The 20506-nt window shown below is 42.7% G+C and overlaps 1 protein-coding gene across 2 annotated transcripts in view; it reads left to right on the top strand.

Moving 5' to 3' along the window:
• The window catches only part of LOC129818339 (netrin receptor UNC5D-like), a 298807-nt gene that overhangs the window by 205830 nt on the left and 72471 nt on the right, over positions 1-20506 (top strand). For both annotated transcript variants that reach the window (XM_055874134.1, XM_055874133.1), the window contains exon 2: positions 9795-10001. In XM_055874134.1, the coding sequence (XP_055730109.1) occupies positions 9795-10001 (207 nt within the window). The remainder of the gene's footprint in view (positions 1-9794; positions 10002-20506) is intronic.

Here is a 20506-nt window from a genome sequence, read left to right as displayed (position 1 = left end):
CACTGCGCCTGGTTACCCTTAGTTTGAAGATGTAATCCGGAGATAGATGTTTTATACAACAGCCTTTTGTGTTCTCTTTTCGACTCCCTCAGCATATTTGCAATCAAACGCCAGAATTTTCTCCATCTCCTTACCTATCATACTCTGCTTCCACCGGCCATTCCAGTGATTTTGAAACTCGGTCAGCTTCTTCTTCAACACAGTTGATCACCGTTTCTTCCCCATCACTGACATCAGAAGACTCCTCAGAGGCAACACTTTTGTTCTTCATAATATCTTTAAAAACAGCTGTGGTAGAAAGGATTCTTTTCACATTCTGAGCAGTTCATGTTATAGACAGAAGCATTCTACATGGCAGACCAATCCGAACTCATCTCTCGGCATGTCCAACCCATCCATTATCTCAACTAATCATAGCTAGCAGAAAGGTTCCTATCTTTTTCCATGGATAAACTAACTAGGCTCGTATTTTAAAAATTATTTACAAATGGCATACAAGTTTATTACGGCACATGAAAGTTCACATGTTCCAGAAAGCATCTAAATGCCTCTCCTGTGAAGTAGTTCCTGAAACGAGTCACATATTGAAAATACAGTGATTGAAGAAAACATTTTCAGAGATTAAGTTATTTAATCACTCTACCTGCTTTTAATTGTTTAGTCATTTAAATTTGACTGGAGTATATATATTTTTTTGTATTATTATTATTATATTATATTTTTCTTATACACCCACGAACCCAGAGGTTTTAAATGGGTTGTGGGTGTGTGAGTAAAAAATAATTCTGGTAATGCAAGTTAGTGTTAGTTTGACCACCAGAGGGCATCTTTGAGAAGCATTCGATTGTCTTCCATATTGGCATTACCAGAGACGGGGAGGGCACGCGGGAGACCGGGGTTCGATTCCCCAACGGGAAGGAAGGGGTAGGCTGTCCTTGTAAATAAGAATTTGTTCTTAACTGATTCCCTATGTGTTATTTCATAGTTGTGACGTCTTCACTATTATTCTACATTGTAGAAAATAGTAAAAATAAAGAAAAATCCTGGAATGAGTAGGTGTGTCCAAACTTTTGACTGGTACTTGCTTAATTCATTTGATTAATATTATAGTGTTTCTATTCCAAGAAAAACAAAAAACCCTATGGGTTTCCGTTAGGATGGAACAGAAAATATGGCACTGTACAACGTGATGGTCTGCAGCACAGTACTGGGCTATTTACCTAAAGACTCCCTGTGTTATGGGGGCAGGGTACACAGGAGACCGGGGTTCAATTCCCCGATGGGGGGGAAGGAGTAGGCTGTCCTTGTAAATAAGAATTTGTTCTGATTCCATGTGTTATTTCATAGTTGTGATGTCTTCACTGTTATTTTACAATGTAGAAAATAGTCAAAATAAAGCAAAATCCTGGAATGAGTAGGCGTGTCCAAATACGCGCTATACAACGTGATGGTCGGGAATAGGCTACAGCATAAGTGGATTGGAGGATTCTAAATGATATTTAAGGGGCATAACATTTCCACACCCTAATTGTAGTGTAACCGAATTTTCAGTTTAGCGTACTACTCTTTGCCTTCTCTACTTCTCTACCAGTAGTTGATGCTGTTGCTACTGTATGCAACCTCTTGCAAGCTAGTTAGCATAACAAATGACTAGTTAGACATTTTTCGACTTTGGGTGTGTTCTTAAATTCAATCTGGAGTAGTTGTTTTTTTACACCTAGCTCGGCTATTAGACTAATAATATTATCCCCCCCCCCCAACTTGCAGCAAATTGTTGTTACTGCCATCGTGTTCCTCGCCCTCTTCCACGCGTCATTCTGTGCCTGAGTGGCTCGCTTGTGGGTGTGCTGGCAGGATATGGCAGCATCTTTGGTTGTGTGTCAAGAAATCTGCAGAGCAAGTTTGTATGAAGGTCTGGTTATTCACAGGCAAATTGTTATATGCTATGGAGGTATATTTGTGTCTTTTTGTAAAGAGCGAACCTTTTTATTTTCAATCAAAAATAATTGTTCTGAAAGCAACTTTTTTCCGACAAAGGAAGTCATAGTGGACACCTACGAAGAAGGACTGTGTGATGATGGCATCTCAGGTAAGCAGCACTGGGCGTTCTTCTGTCCAACTTTTTCATAGCTAGTAGTTAGCTCCCACGATTCAGTGTCGGTTCGTAACATTATACTATATTACATACATACATACCGTAGAATGATAAATCATGCAATTTTTATATTCAAGCTAACCAAAAGCATTTAGCTACGAACGCCTGTTCTCGCCATTTTCAGTTTAATTAATCTAACTTTCTTTCATGGCAACTCATAATCAGGCCATGTCCTATTTGTTTCATAGTCTATATATAATCATATTTCATGACAGTGTAACGGTTAGCTTTTTTTACAGAAGGATGAAAGAATACAAGATGTCTGTCAGGGAATGCTATTCTGATATGTCAGATGAAGAGTTAGACCAGAAAGTCAGCGCCATTAAGGCAAGGATGCCCCATGCTGGCTTTAGAATGGTCAAAGGAAGTCTCAGAGCAATCATTCATTATGTACAATGGTGAAGAGTTAGGGAGTCTTTGCAGCGTGTAGATGGTGCAGGTATCATTGCCAGAATGATCCATCTTCATTGCATTGCTCAGCAAAAATACTCTGTTCCTACTCCCTGTCTCTCGTCCACATTGATACAAATCATAAATTGATAAGGTACTAAGATGTATAATGTCTCCATCAAATCTAAGAAGTTATTTAACTTTTTTATTCTTACTTATTCATATACAAATTTTCAATGATGTATGAAATTAGAGTTGTTCATCAACAGGTAATACATAAATAAGGAAGCAGGTTAATAGGTAATAGGTTAAACATTTCAATTTTAATTCCAATGCTTTTTTTCAAGATACAGCATTGTCATCTTTGGCGGTATAGATGGATTTTCAAGGAAGGTAAGTATATTATGTGTATACATATTGCATTTTTCCCATCACCTAATGAACAACCACAATACCAGTCTGGTGTTAAGCTTTCTGTTCTGTGTTGACGTATCCTGAAAAATCTGCTTCTTTAGATTGAACGGTCATATCTCAGTTATTGTTTTCATATCTACAAAAAATAAGCTATTTTCTTTACTTTCAGAGTGCAAACTGATCAAAGGGTCGCAAATTTATTTTCCTGTAGCCCATCCCATCCTTGTGCAGGTCTACAATTGTATCCCTGATGTCCTTACACATCTCTCTGATCTTGGCCATTGTGGAGAGGTTGGAGTCTGTTTGATTGAGTGTGTGGACAGGTGTCTTTTATACAGGTAATGAGTTCAAACAGGTGCAGTTAATACAGGTAATGAGTGGAGAAAGGGAGGGCCTCTTAAAGAAAAACTAACAGGTCTGTGAGAGCCGGAATTCTTACTGGTTGGTGGGTGATCAAATACTTATGTCATGCAATAAAATGCAAATTAATTACTTAAAAATCATACAATGTGATTTTCTGGATTTTTGTTTTAGATTCTGTCTCTCACAGTTGAAGTGTACCTATGATAAAAATTACAGACCTCTACATGCTTTGTAAGTAGGAAAACCTGCAAAATCGGCAGTGTATCAAATACTTGTTCTCCCCACTGTAGATATTGCCAGATGTTCACTGTCCAAGGAACAGGCCTTGGAAGCTTTATTGCTGGCAGAAGTGTCCATAACCAGAGGTAATTAAACTGTTCTGTGTTCTTTTTCTCTCTTTCTCTTTGCCTGTCTTCTTGTACATGGAACCTGTCTCACATGCATTAATTAAAAAACCCTTAAGATGTCAACTGCTAATTTTCAGATTTACACCACATAAACATTCAGCCATTTTCACTTGACTATCTGTTGCTATCTGTTGCTGCCAAGTCATCATCAAGCTTCAAGTGCTATTTATGTCTAATAATGACATTATCTTCTATTGTTTGTCCTCATGTGTCTGTTTTTCAGCATAAAGTACTCTGTAGCCACTTAGTGTGGACACCAGGTGAGACCACACACACACAATAACAGTCTCTTTCCTTCACTTCATCCCTCTCCCCCTTCTCCCTAAATCCTCTAGGTTATATCAGCTGTGTTGGTGAACCCCTCCCGCATCTGAACTGGCTGACACAGAGGGCACAGCATGATCATAGGTTAGAGGTCACTTGGTCGGGTGAACAGAAAGTATTATTAAAGAGATGCTTTACAGTGAAATATAGATAGATATGGAGGCCATGTCCCAGAGTCCCAGAGTTAATGATCCAAGGTCAGTTTTGCATTTCATGATTATGATGATTATGATGACTGACTGTGTTAGAATAAAAAAGAACAAGGCTTAATCGTGCTCTCCCTCTATCCATCTGTCTCTCGTCTGCAGGTATGTTTTAATGTGAGAGAGGAAGCCAGTACCGTCATCGCTACCTCACCCTCTCTAAAGATAACCTTCGGGCCAACTGGGGGCCCAAGGCTGGTTAGGAGACACCGCTAGAGGCACTGTAATTGTGATGAACTGAGAGAATATTAGGGTAGCACTATAGTTCATTAATCATATGCTGTCTGCCTCTTTTCTTACCTCTTTCCTTTTCTGTCTTCTACACCTCTCTCCCCACCTCGTTTTATAATGCACACCATATGTGCATTGAAGTACAGATTGAAGTTGTATTTATAATACAATATTACAATTATCATAATTGTTATGTATTATGTATGCATGTGTATTATGTATTTATAACACCTGGATAATTAACTTACTTCAATAAAACGTTTCACATTCTCCACTGGTTGAAATTAAGTATCTCATTGAAATATTATCCCGTGTCCTCCGATTAATGCAGATGAAGGGAGTTAGAAATGCATATATTTTTGGTCTGTATATATGAATTACAAATCAGCCTTCACTTAAATCATGTTTCTAGTCTATTGCATAGTTACAATGTGTAATCATTGCTGTCCCAGGAGCAGGAGTGGTAAACACTGTTGAAGTGTATAATTGTAATACATACATGCAGACACAGCATCATTCAAAGAATGGAGTTTGATACACCTGGTATTGGATATGACTGAAAAAGAATGTCTCACAGAGATTCATAGCTGAACCACACCTTTATTTGCCAAGGAAGAGTACATGATCAGTGAATACATTCAATGTACAGGCTACAATGTGGGAATCTCATGCGTGGTAATAACTACAATCATTGTATGTAGGACTTGCATCCTTGGCACAATAAAGTTATTATATTCTACTCTATCCATAGGCTTCATTAATGTCATTCAGACTTGAAGTTGATACAACAACTATGATAGCTGAGGTTCCTAGATTGGTATGAGTATTTGGTCAGAACCTAACGTTTTAGGGTCCATACACAGATCGGCTACATACTGTAGCTAGCTACACATCCATAGGCATACAGTTATTTTTATCCTCCACTACACAATAAGCAAGTAAATAGTTAGCTAGCTATGTTACTTCAGCTGCATTGCACGGCAAGCTTACACAATTGTACATTCAATTTGCAGTAAATGCTTTAGCTGGTTAGATTCTTTACATCCACTGTTTTCCAAGACGACAGCCTGGTTTGCTGTTCTCAGGAGTCCCTAAAACATTAAACAACACGAATTACAATGTCATACTCGTCATAACACCAGCTAGCTAGCTGGCTAATGTTAGCTAGTCAGCTAACTTGCTAAATAGCAATTTTCGTAAATTAACTTTATGACAAAAAAATATGCACAATCGTTTGTCTCTACATTAACTAACATATTCCTCTCAATTGTCCATGTTTTGCTTGGCTCTTTATCATGTTATACTTACTTACATTTGCTTCCACCGTAATATTTTGTCTGCCATCTTTGTTGAAGAAAGTCACAAGGGACGGGTGGCTCGTGTCAAATTCGTCATTGGAACCACTCGATACGATTGGTCATATAAAAACCTTGGGACCCAAATGCATAATGAGTGCTCTAACTCCCCCTTGTGGTGGTCTGGAGCACTGAAGCCGTGACACTGGGTACCCCGGTGTAAGCTCACAACTTTTAAAGGAGGAAACACTGTACTAGTTGAGAGTCGCCGATTTAAAAACAGAGTTTCCGAGTTGGAAATCCGAGTTGGATGACTGTTCAAAAAGTATTTTCCCAGTCGGATCTAGTTTTTTTCCAAGTTCCAGTTGTCTTAAACTCACTGAAGTCTGACATATCCCAGTTCCCGAGTTTCCAGCTGTTTTGAATGTGGCAGAAATCATGATGGATTGACAGCATGGCAAATGTATTCAACCTTTTCTGCATGTGAATGTTTGACCTTTTAAGCTTTGCAACGCTTGCAGCTAGCCACTGATTCCTATCAAACCACTCATTGTTGAATTTGAAATGTCCATTTTGTTGTGTAATGTTTATGTCCAATGGGCGATGAGAACCCATACATTTTATCGATACATTCTCTTTATATGACATTAATTGAAAAGGATTTGGCAGTAGATTGTCAACGTGATTCATGATGATGGCTGCTTGTCCAGCTTACTAGCTAAGATTTTTAAAGTATGATGTTGACATGATCAGTCCAATCAAAGCTACGGTAGATATGTGATTTTACATAATTTTATCTGTGGCAAATGACCTTGAACATTACCAACCCCAACGCTCTGTATAGAGCTAGGCTGAAATACCTGCATTTCGGAGCTGCCTTACTCAAGAAAGCAATAAAGAGACAATGTTTGTATGCAGCTTTATTAACTCAATTATAATTTTTTCACATTGTTTGCACACCGATAAGTTACTCTTATTAATGCCAAAATAACATGCAAATCAGGAAACGTTTTATGCTCTGCCCCACCTGCCCTGAATGACGGGTTGCCACTGGTGACTCCCAGTGACATCTTGTTTTCCCCTCACGCTGAGATGAATCTCTGCGAACCCTGTGCGTTGTTGCCGGGATGGCCTATCGGTCGTAGATCACCGTGGAAACAGCGTAGCGGCGGTCTATCCTGTCAACGACGAGGTGGATTGTCTTCTCTCTTAGCCCTCACACACACACACATACTGGCCACATGAATCAGATGACCCTAGATAATCACTGTCAGTATGGCGGATGGGAGAGCCATAACATTAGCAGTTAAAGGGCCAAAACCTTGCCAACTAGCCCGTCTTTCAGACACTGACCCTTACCACAGATCTAGGATCAGATTACACAATCCCAAGAATAAGTACTTATTCTTACCAAGTGATGCTCTAGCTAGCAAATGACAGGAGAATAGCAGCTGTAACAGGATTGTAAGGTAGCAGAGCAACAGCACAATGGCTTGGTACTGAGACGTATACACGCATCCGTCTGTCCGTGTGTGCAATTGTGTGCAGCGTACATCTGTGTTTCTGTATATCTCTCTGTCAGTGTGTGGATGTGTGCTGGCATCTGTGTTTTGTTGCTATTCAAACACAAATAATGCATGTCACCTCGCCACACACCAACAAAATGGAGCGCTCCAGAAAAGAGCAAGTAGCTACAGTAGCCCGAGGTAGTCATTTCTAAATGAAAAGGATGTCTCTTTGTTCAGTTCCATGAACCAGGGAGAGAGAAAGAGCGTAGCACTATGGGGAAGAGAGAGGTAGATGCCAGTGAGAGCTGTGATTTTCACAGCCAGAACATCACACACAGTCAGAATATCAAACGCACACACACAAATTAGAACAGCAAATACACACACGCACACATACATGCAGCACACACACACACAGCCAGTCCATCACATACACAGTCATTTTATCTATTCCTGTCAATCAGGAGTCTTCCTCCTGCAGGAGAGCTTCTGTAGGGAGGAGATGGATTAGATGTTGGAGGGAAACTCGGCTAGCTATAATCCTGGAGCTGGAGAATGCACCCCGCTACTTATAAAGAGACATACCCCTCGATCATACAAACAGTGCATTCGGAAAGTATTCAGACCCCTTGACTTTTTCCACATTTTGTTACGCCTTATTCTAAAATGGGCTAAATAGATTTTTTCCTCATCAATCTACACACAATACATAATGACAAAGCAAAAACAGGTTTTAGAAATTCTTGCATAGTTATTCAGGTCCTTTACTCAGTACTTTGCTGAAGCACCTTTGGCAGTGATTACAGCCTCGAGTCTTCTTGGGTATGACGCTACAAGCTTGGCACACCTGTATTTGGGGAGTTTCTCCCATTCTTCTCTGCAGATCCTCTCAAGCTCTGTCAGGTTGGATGGGGAGCGTCGCTGCACAGCTATTTTCAGGTCTCTCCGGAGATGTTCGATTGGGTCCAATTCCAGGCTCTGGCCATGCAAGGACATTCAGAGACTTGTCCCGAAGCCACACCTGCATTGCTGTGTGCTTAGGGTCGTTGTCCTGTTGGAAGGTGAACCTTCACCCTAGTCTAAAGTTCTGAGCACTCTGGAGCATGTTTTCTTCAATGATCTCTCTGTACTTTGCTCCGTTCATCTTTCCCTCGATCCTGACTAGTCTCCCAGTCCCTGCCGCTGAAAAACTTCTCCACAGCATAATGCTGCCACCACCATGCTTCATCGTTGGGATGGTGCCAGGTTTCCTCCAGACGTGGCGCTTGGCATTCAGGCCAAAGAGTTCAATCTTGGTTTCATCAGACCAGAGAATGTGGCTCATGCAATGGAATGTATTTTTTGTGATGTCTATTGAGTTGAATCAACAAATCACAGTACATATTTTAGCGCATATTTTACTACCTGCTTTGCTCCTATGGGTACGCTCGCGATGGCCGCCAGTCCACCCATTATGCCATCATTGACTTGAATGGGGACGACTGTTCTATTCAATCTATTTCTATGACAGCACAAGCAGAAATTGGAACACTTATTACAGTGACAGCTTTCATTTGGCTGGCCAATTACCGTCATCCAAAATTCCATGACCGTCACTGCCCTAGAAGGTTCCCTGCTCCACACACTCTCAATACGTGCATTGCTGGTAACCTTTTGTCTGCCTCGCCGCTCACAGAATGGAATTCACAACACAATGCAACACAACAAAATGTATTATTATCTTGATTTAAAATGTTTCTGACCCGCAATGTAATTGTTCTGAACTGCGAGCCGAATGTTTTAATTTCACCCACCAGCTGAGTTTTTTGCGGCTCACCCGCGGGAACCGTGGGTATCCAACCCGATGCAGAACTCTATCTCACACATACAGTACATGAGAGGTTACAGGAGGAAAGCTAAGTGGGAGATTAGTCAGAGTATAATTACACCTGCTTCACATACATTACACACACACACACACACACACACACACACACTGTACATACACACACACCTGATTACTGTTTGAGTCAGACATAGAAATTATTGCAGTTAATTATTGTTACCAAATCGCTCTCTGAAATGAGTGGATTGTGAAGGGCTTGCCTTTTGAAAGATCAAAGAGTGTCAATGAGGTGTAGACTGTCATCATGTTGAGGTGGTTGAGCAGCGTCTATTGTGGGAGTGTTTTCTATGGGAATGTGAGGCTGAGTTGGGTGTCATCATCTCTCACACTTTCCTGATTCATTAGACATTGTTGAAGATGTTTTGTTATGGATGTACCTTTGAGACACTTTTGAGGTGTTTGGGGTATTATCGATATTTGTGGAACGTTACTAATATTCTACTTTACTCTAACCTACTCTAGTCTACTTCACCCTAACCTACTTTACTCAACTCTACTTTACACTAACCTACTCCCCTCTACTCTATTATATTCTACTGTACTCTACTCTATTATACTGTACTCTACACTACTCTATCTAGTCTATACTCTAGTCTAATGTCATGGTCCTTGTCTCCAGGTTCCAGGAGTGATGCTCTGCAGCATGGTACATCAGGGACCCTCCCCCACTTCCTCCAGGAGCCCGATGATGCCTATATCGTCAAGAGCAACCCCATCAAGCTCAAGTGCCGGGCCAGGCCAGCCCTGCAGATCTTCTTCAAGTGCAATGGAGAGTGGGTCCACCAGAGCCAGCACCAGTCTCAGGAACACACCGACGAGGGCACAGGTGGGACACACACTGATGTGACATAGAAACACATAGACATGAATGCATACACTTTTATGCACCTACCCACGCAAACACATATACTGTACATTCACATGCTTGCAGATACTCATACATTCCCATTCATACACACATACACACAAAAATATACATACACACTCAGAAACACTGTTTTTCATCCCAATCTCCCCATAGTCTATCATTTCATTTGGAGTGATAAAACAAGGGTTAAAATGCAGTTTATTGACTGTTCCCAAGCTTAAGTCCAATCCTTAAAATATTATTGCCTCACCATGTGGCAATTATGTTCCACACAGTTACAATCGAGCTCCTGCCGTCTCTAAATCTGTATTGTCTGGTGTCTGCTTTTGTCCAGTTACCTTCCCATCTGGCTCCTTCATGTCTCTGATGTGTGTGTATATATGTGTATACCTTCTAGGGATGTGCATCTTTCCCGTTTCGATTCGTATCAAGATACATGGGCTCCGATACGATACAGGAACAGTACGTTTTAGTTTGAAACTATTCAGCGCAATTTGGTTTGATTAGAAGAAAGAATCGATGCGATTCGGTTCGATGCAATAACATTTGTTGCATAAATGCATCCATTCTACAATCTAAATTAAAATCTGCTGCTGATGGAGCTCATGAGCTGGGCCTCTCTGAGCTGGATCTATCTGAGCTGACTTGTGTGTGTGTGTGTGTTTTTGTTTAACTATCCTTGTGGGTACTCACAAGGATAGTAAAACAAGGAAGATTCATACAAGTGGGGACATTTTGCCGGTCCCCAGGAGGAAAAATTATATTTTAGGCAGCAGGTGAAACTGCAGGGCGCCAAATTCAAAACAACAGAAATCCCATAATTTAAATTCCTCAAACATACAAGTATTTTACACCATTTTAAAGCTACACTTGTTGTAAATCCAGCCAAAGTGTCCGATTTCAAAAAGGTTTTACGACGAAAGCACACCAAACGATTATGTTAGGTATGAGCCAAGTCACAGAAAGAGACAGACATTTTTCCAGCAAAAGAGAGCAGTAACAAAAAGCAGAAATAGAGATAAAATGAATCACTAACCTTTGATAATCTTCATCAGATGACACTCATAGGACTTAATGTTACACAATACATGTATTTTTTGTTCGGTAACGTTCATATTTATATCCAAAAATCTGAGTTTAGGCAAGACGCTACTGTATCACTTGGCAAAAAGCCTGAGAAAATGCAGAGCGCCAAATTAAAATGAATTACTATGAAAATTACTATAAAATCAAACTTTCATTAAATCACACATGAAAGATACCAAATTAAAGCTACACTGGTTGTGAATCCAGCCAACATGTCAGAATTCAAATAGGCTTTTCAGCGAAAGCGTACGATGCTATTATCTGAGCATAGCACCATTGTAAACAAAAGAGAGAGAACATTTCAACCCTGCAGGCACGACACAAAACGCAGAAATAAAAATATAATTCATGCCTTACCTTTGACGAGCTTCTGTTGTTGGCACTCCAATATGTCCCATAAACATCACAAATGGTCCTTTTGTTCGATTAATTCCATCGATATATATCCAAAATGTCCATTTATTTGATCCAGAAAAACACAGGTTCCAACTTGCTCAAACGTGACGACAAAATATCTCAAAGGTTACCTGTAAACTTTGCCAAAAAATGTCAAACTACTTTTGTAATACAACTTCAGGTATTTTTTACGTTAATAATCGATAAAATTGAAGACGGGTGATATGTGTTCAATACAGGATTAAAACTAAATGTAGCATGCCTTCTGTTTGATTGAAGCGCATGTCCAGGACACCTGGAGTCCCTCGACTTCAAGATGGCCGTATTTCTTCATTACACAAAGGAATAACCTCAACCTATTTCTCAGGACTGTTGACATCTACTGGAAGCCGTAGGAACTGCAAGCAATTCGCTTAGAAATCTGGTTTCCCAATGAAAGCTCATTGAAAAGACAGTGACCTCAAAAAAAAAAATCTGAATCGTTTGTCCTCGGGGTTTCGCCTGCTAAATAAGTTCTGTTATACTCACAGACATGAGTCAAACCGTTTTAGAAACTTCAGAGTGTTTTCTATCCAAATCTACTAATAATATGCATATCTTATCTCCTGGGGATGAGTAACTGGCAGTTGAATTTGGGTATGCTTTTCATCCAAACGTGAAAATGCTGCCCCCTACCCTAGAGAAGTTAATGGCTGTGATAGAAGAAAATTGAGAATGGATAAACAACATTGTAGTTACTCCACAATACTAACCTAATTGACAGTGTACAGAACAAAAAATATTCCAAAACATGCATCCTGTTTGCAATAAGGCACTAAAGTAATACTGCAAAAAATATGTCAATGCAATTCATATTGATTTTTTTTTTTTTATCCCCTTTTCTCCCCAATTTTCGTGGTATCCAATCGCTAGTAATTACTATCTTGTCTCATCGCTACAACTCCCGTACGGGCTCGGGAGAGACGAAGGTCGAAAGCCATGCGTCCTCCGAAGCACAACCCAGCCAAGCCGCACTGCTTCTTAACACAGCGCGCCTCCAACCCGGAAGCCAGCCGCACCAATGTGTCGGAGGAAACACCGTGCACCCGCCCCCCTCGGTTAGCGCGCACTGCGCCCGGCCCGCCACAGGAGTCGCTGGAGCGCGATGAGACAAGGACATCCCTACCGGCCAAACCCTCCCTAACCCGGACGACGCTATGCCAATTGTGCGTCGCCCCACGGACCTCCCGGTCGCGGCCGGCTGCGACAGAGCCTGGGCGCGAACCCAGAGACTCTGGTGGCGCAGCTAGCACTGCGATGCAGTGCCCTAGACCACTCCACTGGCCCCCTGCAATTCATATTTTGTCGCAAATACAAAGTGTTATGTTTGGGACAAATCCAATATAACACATTACTGAGTACCACTCTCCATATTTTCAAGCATAGTGGTAGTTGCATCATGTTATGGGTATGCTTGTAATTGTTAAGGCCTGGGGAGTTTTTCATTATAAAAAGAAAAGGAATAGAGATAAGCACAGGCAAAATCCTGGTTCAGTCTGCTTTCTAACAGACACTGGTAGACAAATTCACCTTTCAGTCGGACAATAACATTAAACACTAGGCCAAAATACACTGGAGTTGCTTACCAAGATGACATTGAATGTTCCTGAGTGGCCTAGTTACAGTTTTGACTTAAAACTCTATGGCAATACTTGAAAATGGCTGATGATCAACAACCAACTTTGCAGAGCTTGAAGAATTTTGAAAAGAATAATGCGTAAATATTGTACAATTCAGGTGTGCAAACATCTTAGACTTACCCAGAAAGACTCACAGCTGTAATTGCTGCCAATGGTGATTTTAACATGTATTGATTCAGGGGTGTGAATACTTATGTAAATTAGATATTCATGTATTTAATTTTCATTACATTTGCAAAACAAATTCACATTGTCATTATGGGGTATTGTGTGTAGATGGGTGAGAAAAAATATATATTGAATCCATTTTGAATTCAGGCTGTAACACAACAAAATGTGGAATAAGTCAAGGGGTATGAATACTTTCTGAAGGCGCTGTATGTCTATGGTATATGTAGGCAACTGTGCTGAGCCATAAGGGAAACTGGTTATCTATCACTCCACTATCGGTTTGGGGGGGCAATGTTTGCTTTTTGCAAGCAAAACTACCAAAACTATTGCTGATGGTGAACCTAAACAATCTAAATAAAATCGAATGTAATCCCCGATCAGCATGTAAGCCTACCTATAGCCAGATGAGTTGTGTCTCTCCGGTGTTAGCTGAGGCTAATTTTATTCCGGTAAAACAACATTTTCTTTTTTTTCTTTTTTCTCTCTTTTTTTTATTTTTTATTTTCTTTTTTTTTATCCCCTTTTCCCCCCAATTTTCGTGGTATCCAATCGCTAGTAATTACTATCTTGTCTCATCGCTACAACTCCCGTACGGGCTCGGGAGAGACGAAGGTCGAAAGTCATGCGTCCTCCGAAGCACAACCCAACCAAGCCGCACTGCTTCTTTAACACAGCGCGCCTCCAACCCGGAAGCCAGCCGCACCAATGTGTCGAAGGAAACACCGTGCACCTGGCCCCCTTGGTTAGCACGCACTGCGCCCAGCCCGCCACAGGAGTCGCTGGAGCGCGATGAGACAAGGAAATCCCTACCGGCCAAACCCTCCCTTACCCGGACGACGCTAGCCCAATTGTGCGTCGCCCCACGGACCTCCCGGTCGCGGCCGGCTGCGACAGAGCCTGGGGGCGAACCCAGAGACTCTGGTGGCGCAGTTAGCACTGCGATGCAGTGCTCTAGACCACTGCGCCACCCGGGAGGCCCCCTAAAACACCATTTTCAACAGCGCATTTTATAAAAATGATCTAGCAAATTACATTGGTTGTTACTCAACTAATAAAGCCTAATATTGCACAAACCATTTGACAAACATTTGACGGGCAGATGTGACAGATCAGGAATAGGTGGTCAGATTGCGAAGCGGCTACTGATATTGCCTGTGGTTGTTCAGCATGCAAAATTACTTGTAGATCAATGACTGTCAACATACATACAAGTTCCACACTAAAGGAGAGGATGCAGTTGTCACAGAAGATGAGAGAGGTGTTTTTGGTAGTTACATCGTTACATCCCTAGGACCTGCGTTACATCCCTACTACCTGTGTTACATCCCTACTACCTGCGTTACATCCCTAATACCTGTGTTACATCCGTACTACCTGCGTTACATCCCTACTACCTGCGTTACATCCCTACTACCTGTGTTACATCCCTACTACCTGCGTTACATCCCTACAACCTGCGTTACATCCCTACTACCTGCGTTACATCCCTACTACCTGCGTTACATCCCTACTACCTGCGTTGCATCCCTACTACCTGCGTTGCATCCCTACTACCTGCGTTACATCCCTACTACCTGCGTTGCATCCCTACTACCTGCGTTGCATCCCTACTACCTGCGTTGCATCCCTACTACCTGCGTTGCATCCCTACTACCTGCGTTACATCCCTACTACCTGCGTTACAGCCCTACTACCTGCGTTACATCCCTACTACCAGCGTTACATCCCTACTACCTGCGTTGCATCCCTACTACCTGCATTGCATCCCTACTACCTGTGTTACATCCCTACTACCTGCGTTACATCCCTACTACCTGCGTTGCATCCCTACTACCTGCGTTACATCCCTACTACCTGCGTTACATCCCTAGTACCTGCGTTACATCCCTAGTACCTGCGTTACATCCCTAGTACCTGCGTTACATCCCTAGTACCTGCGTTACATCCCTACTACCTGCGTTGCATCCCTAGTACCTGCGTTACATCCCTAGTACCTGCGTTACATCCCTAGTACCTGCGTTACATCCCTAGTACCTGCGTTACATCCCTAGTACCTGCGTTACATCCCTAGTACCTGCGCTACATCCCTAGTACCTGCGTTACATCCCTACTACCTGCGTTGCATCCCTACTCCCTGCGTTGCATCCCTACTACCTGCGTTGCATCCCTAGTGCCTGCGTTGCATCCCTACTACCTGCGTTGCATCCCTAGTGCCTGCGTTGCATCCCTAGTGCCTGCGTTGCATCCCTAGTGCCTGGGTTGCATCCCTAGTGCCTGCGTTGCATCCCTACTACCTGCGTTGCATCCCTACTACCTGCGTTGCATCCCTAGTGCCTGCGTTGCATCCCTACTACCTGCGTTGCATCCCTAGTGCCTGCGTTGCATCCCTAGTGCCTGCGTTGCATCCCTAGTGCCTGGGTTGCATCCCTAGTGCCTGCGTTGCATCCCTACTACCTGCGTTGCATCCCTACTACCTGCGTTGCATCCCTAGTGCCTGCGTTGCATCCCTACTACCTGCGTTGCATCCCTAGTGCCTGCGTTGCATCCCTACTACCTGCGTTGCATCCCTACTACCTGCGTTGCATCCCTACTACCTGCGTTGCATCCCTAGTGCCTGCGTTGCATCCCTACTACCTGCGTTGCATCCCTAGTGCCTGCGTTGCATCCCTACTACCTGCGTTGCATCCCTACTACCTGCGTTGCATCCCTAGTGCCTGCGTTGCATTTCTACTACCTGCGTTGCATCCCTACTGCCTGCGTTGCATCCCTAGTGCCTGCATTGCATCCCTACTACCTGCGTTACATCCCTAGTGCCTGCGTTACATCCCTAGTGCCTGCGTTGCATCCCTACTACCTGCGTTGCATCCCTAGTGCCTGCGTTGCATCCCTACTACCTGCGTTGCATCCCTAGTGCCTGCGTTGCATCCCTACTACCTGCGTTGCATCCCTAGTGCCTGCGTTGCATCCCTAGTGCCTGCGTTGCATCCCTACCACCTGCGTTGCATCCCTAGTGCCTGCGTTGCATCCCTACTACCTGCGTTGCATCCCTAGTGCCTGCGTTGCATCCCTAGTGCCTGCGTTGCATCCCTAGTGCCTGCGTTGCATCCCTACTACCTGCGTTGCATCCCTAGTGCCTGCGTTACATCCCTACTACCTGTGTTGCATCCCTACTACCTGCGTTGCATCCCTAGTGCCTGCGTTGCATCCCTACTACCTGCGTTGCATCCCTACTACCTGCGTTGCATCCCTACTGCCTGCGTTGCATCCCTAGTGCCTGCGTTGCATCCCTACTACCTGCGTTACATCCCTACTACCTGCGTTGCATCCCTAGTGCCTGCGTTGCATCCCTACTACCTGCGTTGCATCCCTACTACCTGCGTTGCATCCCTAGTGCCTGCGTTGCATCCCTACTAGCTGCGTTACATCCCTACTACCTGCGTTGCATCCCTAGTGCCTGTGTTACATCCCTAGTACCTGCGTTGCATCCCAGTGCCTGCGTTGCATCCCTAGTGCCTGTGTTACATCCCTAGTGCATGCGTTGCATCCCTAGTGCCTGCGTTGCATCCTTAGTACCTGCGTTACATCCCTAGTGCCTGTGTTACATCCCTAGTGCCTGTGTTACATCCTTAGTGCCTGTGTTACAGCCTTAGTGCCTGGGTTACATCCTTATTGCCTGTGTTACATCCTTAGTACCTGTGCATGTGTGTGTGTGTGTGTCATAAGTCATAAACTGCTAAATGTAAACTGTAACTGTAAATTGGAGGCTCCTTGTCCTTTTTGCAGGCATGAAGAGTACATGTTAAATATTAGATGACTGACTCTTACATTTGACATTTTAGTCATTTAGCAGACGCTCTCCAGAGCGACTCACAGTTAGTGCATTCATCCAAAGATAGCTAGATGGGACAGCCATATATCACAGTCATAGTAAGTACATTTTCCTCAAAGTAGCTATCAGTGCAAGTAAGGGGGGAAAAAGTCAAGTGTGAGTGTTAGTTCACAAAAGACATTTCTTTTTTGGGAGAGCGAGCTAGAACCTGTCAACTGTGTTACGACACCTCAGTGTGTATTTTAACACACACGCCATACCACATCTCTCAGAGCCACTAAGACAGACAGTTATAGAAGTTCAAACTTCAAACCGTCTCCTTGGGTAGTCAAACTTCAATGTTCTGTTCTGTCATTTCACCAAGGGAGCCAGTAGTCAAATCGTTATTCTCCTAACACATCTAACTCTGCTCTGCTATCAACAGATAGCTCCGACAGCTGACGTTAATTATTCTAAATGCGACCAGTATTTTAGAGCAACTCTTTTTATCATCTCTGTGTGGCCATTTGACACACAAACTCAGATCATCCAATACGTGGCTTGATCCACAAGTACTCTGTTAATCTAAACTTCAAAGTAGAAACAGCAACAACAAAAAATATACCTCAGATTGAAGCCAAGCCAGACTCTTTTCTTGTGTTATAAACTTTGCTCGACTTTGCTAGATGACCCGGGGATAGTGAATCTATTGGCGCATGCATGGATTAGACAACACTGTGTTTGTGTGAGATGAAATCTGTAAACTCAGCAGGAGTATCGTTTTGGAGCACACGCAATTACATTTTCTTTCCCAGAAAAATCAGCAGACACACTCAAGGCTTGGTGTTCATGTCTGGATCTCAAGCTTACTTACAGTAGAATGGAAGTGGTGTCTCTCACCTATCCACTGTCTACTCCATCCCACCCCCAACCCCCTTGCTCTTTCTCTCTCTCTTTCTCTTTCTGTCTTTCTTTTTCTTGTCACTCGCTTGCTCCACTGAACAAAGGGGCCTAATCTCTCCAAATGGAAGGCTGGTGTTCTAGTGGACGGCCCTTGGCTGGTCTAGGGATTGGTTAAGCGTAAAGGTCCGTGGAGAAGTCCACTTCCCTGCATGGACGAGTGGCTTTGCAGCCTGGACATAGAAATTGCTGTGAGGCTCACAGAGCTGTAATGGAAGGAAGGATTTCTCTGGATGCGATCAGGGATTTACTGAGAGTTATCTGGACATTGTGCTGTGTATCTACCTTATCTGACATTGGCTCTGTCTGTGTAGCTCTCAGTTTATAGACAGCCACTGTAGAATGTCACTGGCAGCACACTGGCATACAGTGGGGTCTGAAATTATTGACACCCTTGATAAAGATGAACAAAAATGACTTTAAAATAAAACATTTAAATAATGAGCTATATGTATGCTTCAGCAAATGGAGAAATGTTATTATTTTATAATAATACAATTGCTCAGAGAAAGAGATTTGTCCAACAATTAATATTTTAGGTAGGGGTGAAAGTTATTGACACCCCTGTTTTCAATACATCACCTTGTGAGGATAACGGCACTGAGCCTTTTTCTGAAATGTTTTATGAGTTGGAGAACACATTAGGAGGGTTCTTTTATTTTTTATAAAATGTTTATTTAACTAGGTAAGTCAGTTAAGAACAAATTCTTATTTACAATGACGGCCTACCCCGGCCAAACCCTAACCCGGATGACGCTGAGCCAATTGTGCACCGCTCTATGGGACTCCCAATCACGGCCAGTTGTGATACAGCCTGGAATCTAACCATGGTCTGTACTGACGCCTCTAGCATTGCAATGTAGTGCCTCAGACCGCGAGACCATTCATCCATACAGAATCCTTGATATCCTTTGTCTGCGCTTATGGACTGGCCTCAATTCAAACCACAGGTTTTCAATGGGTTTCAAGTCCTGACACTGAGATTGCCATTGCCAAATTAACCATTGCCACGGCCAATTAACCATTTATTTGTGAATTTTGATGTGTGCTTGGGGTTATTATCTTGCTGGAAGATCCAATTTGTGGCCAAGCTCCTGGCAGAGAACCAGGTTTTTGGTTAAAATATCCTTGTACCGAGTAATACCGTTGAAAACCTGGTTGCCTCTGCCAGGAGGCTGAAACTTGCCCGCAAGTGGATCTTCCAGCAAGACAATAATCCCAACCACAAAGATGTGGTTAATTGGCCACAAAATCAAGAGCAATTGTGAGCAGTTGTATTAGAATAAAATTATATAATTTCCCCAAAAATGTTAGCATACAATATAGCTCAGTAGTTCAATTATATATTTTAAACAGTCATTTTTGCTCATCTTTATCAAGGGTTTCAATAATTCCAGACGCCACTGTATATATTAATAGTGCACTGAAGCAAGACAGCAAAGGTTATGATACAACAATACACTCAAGCAGGCCTACACACGCGCGCGCAATACACTCAGGTAGCAGTTGTGTAGCGGCAGCTCACTAATGGCTGTTAAAGTGTGTCTGAGAGGCAGGCCTGGCCCTGGGGGAAGGCTGTAGTGGTTAGCGCAGTAAGCTGTGAATCAAATGGAGCAGGAGCCAAACAACACCAGCACTAATGCTAAAGTTGTTTCACCAGTGCAGCAGGGCTGCAGGGCTCTGACATGTGAAGCTCATGACAGGATAGAAGGCAGAGTGATGCGTGCATGTGTCTCCAGGGAGAACGTAATATGATTCTGTATTGGCATATAAATGTGCTGGCATCTGTTTTCTCTTGTCTTCTCATGGGGATGAAAGAGAGTAGTTATGAACACACAGAGAGTTCTAAGGGGTACAATAGTTAATTACCGTCTCAGTGATCACCTACCTGATGGAGTCCCTGTACTATATGTTTTCATGATGCATTATATGCGCACAATGAAGAATGTCATAGTTGAGAGGATATAACATAACATGTGTTATGCAAGCTGTAGTACAGTTGAAGTCGGAAATTTACATACACCTTAGCCAAATACATTTAAACTAAATTTTCACGATTCCTGACATTTAATCCCAGTAGAAAGTCCCTGTCTTAGGTCAGTTAGGATCACCACTTTTTTTAACAATGTGAAATGTCAGAATAATAGTAGAGAGAATGTTTTATTTCAGCTTTTATTTCACATTCCCAGTGGGTCAGAAGTTTACATACACTCCATTAGTATTTGGTAGCATTGCTGTTAAATTGTTTAACTTGCGTCAAACGTTTTGGGTAGCCTTCCACAAGCTTCCCACAATAAGTTGGGTGAATTTTGGCCCAGTCCTCCTGACAGAGCTGGTGTAACTGAGTCAGGTTTGTAGGCCTC

Source organism: Salvelinus fontinalis, chromosome 21 (assembly GCF_029448725.1).
Source record: "Salvelinus fontinalis isolate EN_2023a chromosome 21, ASM2944872v1, whole genome shotgun sequence".
Lineage (NCBI taxonomy): Eukaryota > Metazoa > Chordata > Actinopteri > Salmoniformes > Salmonidae > Salvelinus > Salvelinus fontinalis.
Note: the sequence above shows the minus strand (reverse complement) of the source record. Positions and strands in the feature narration are given on the sequence as shown.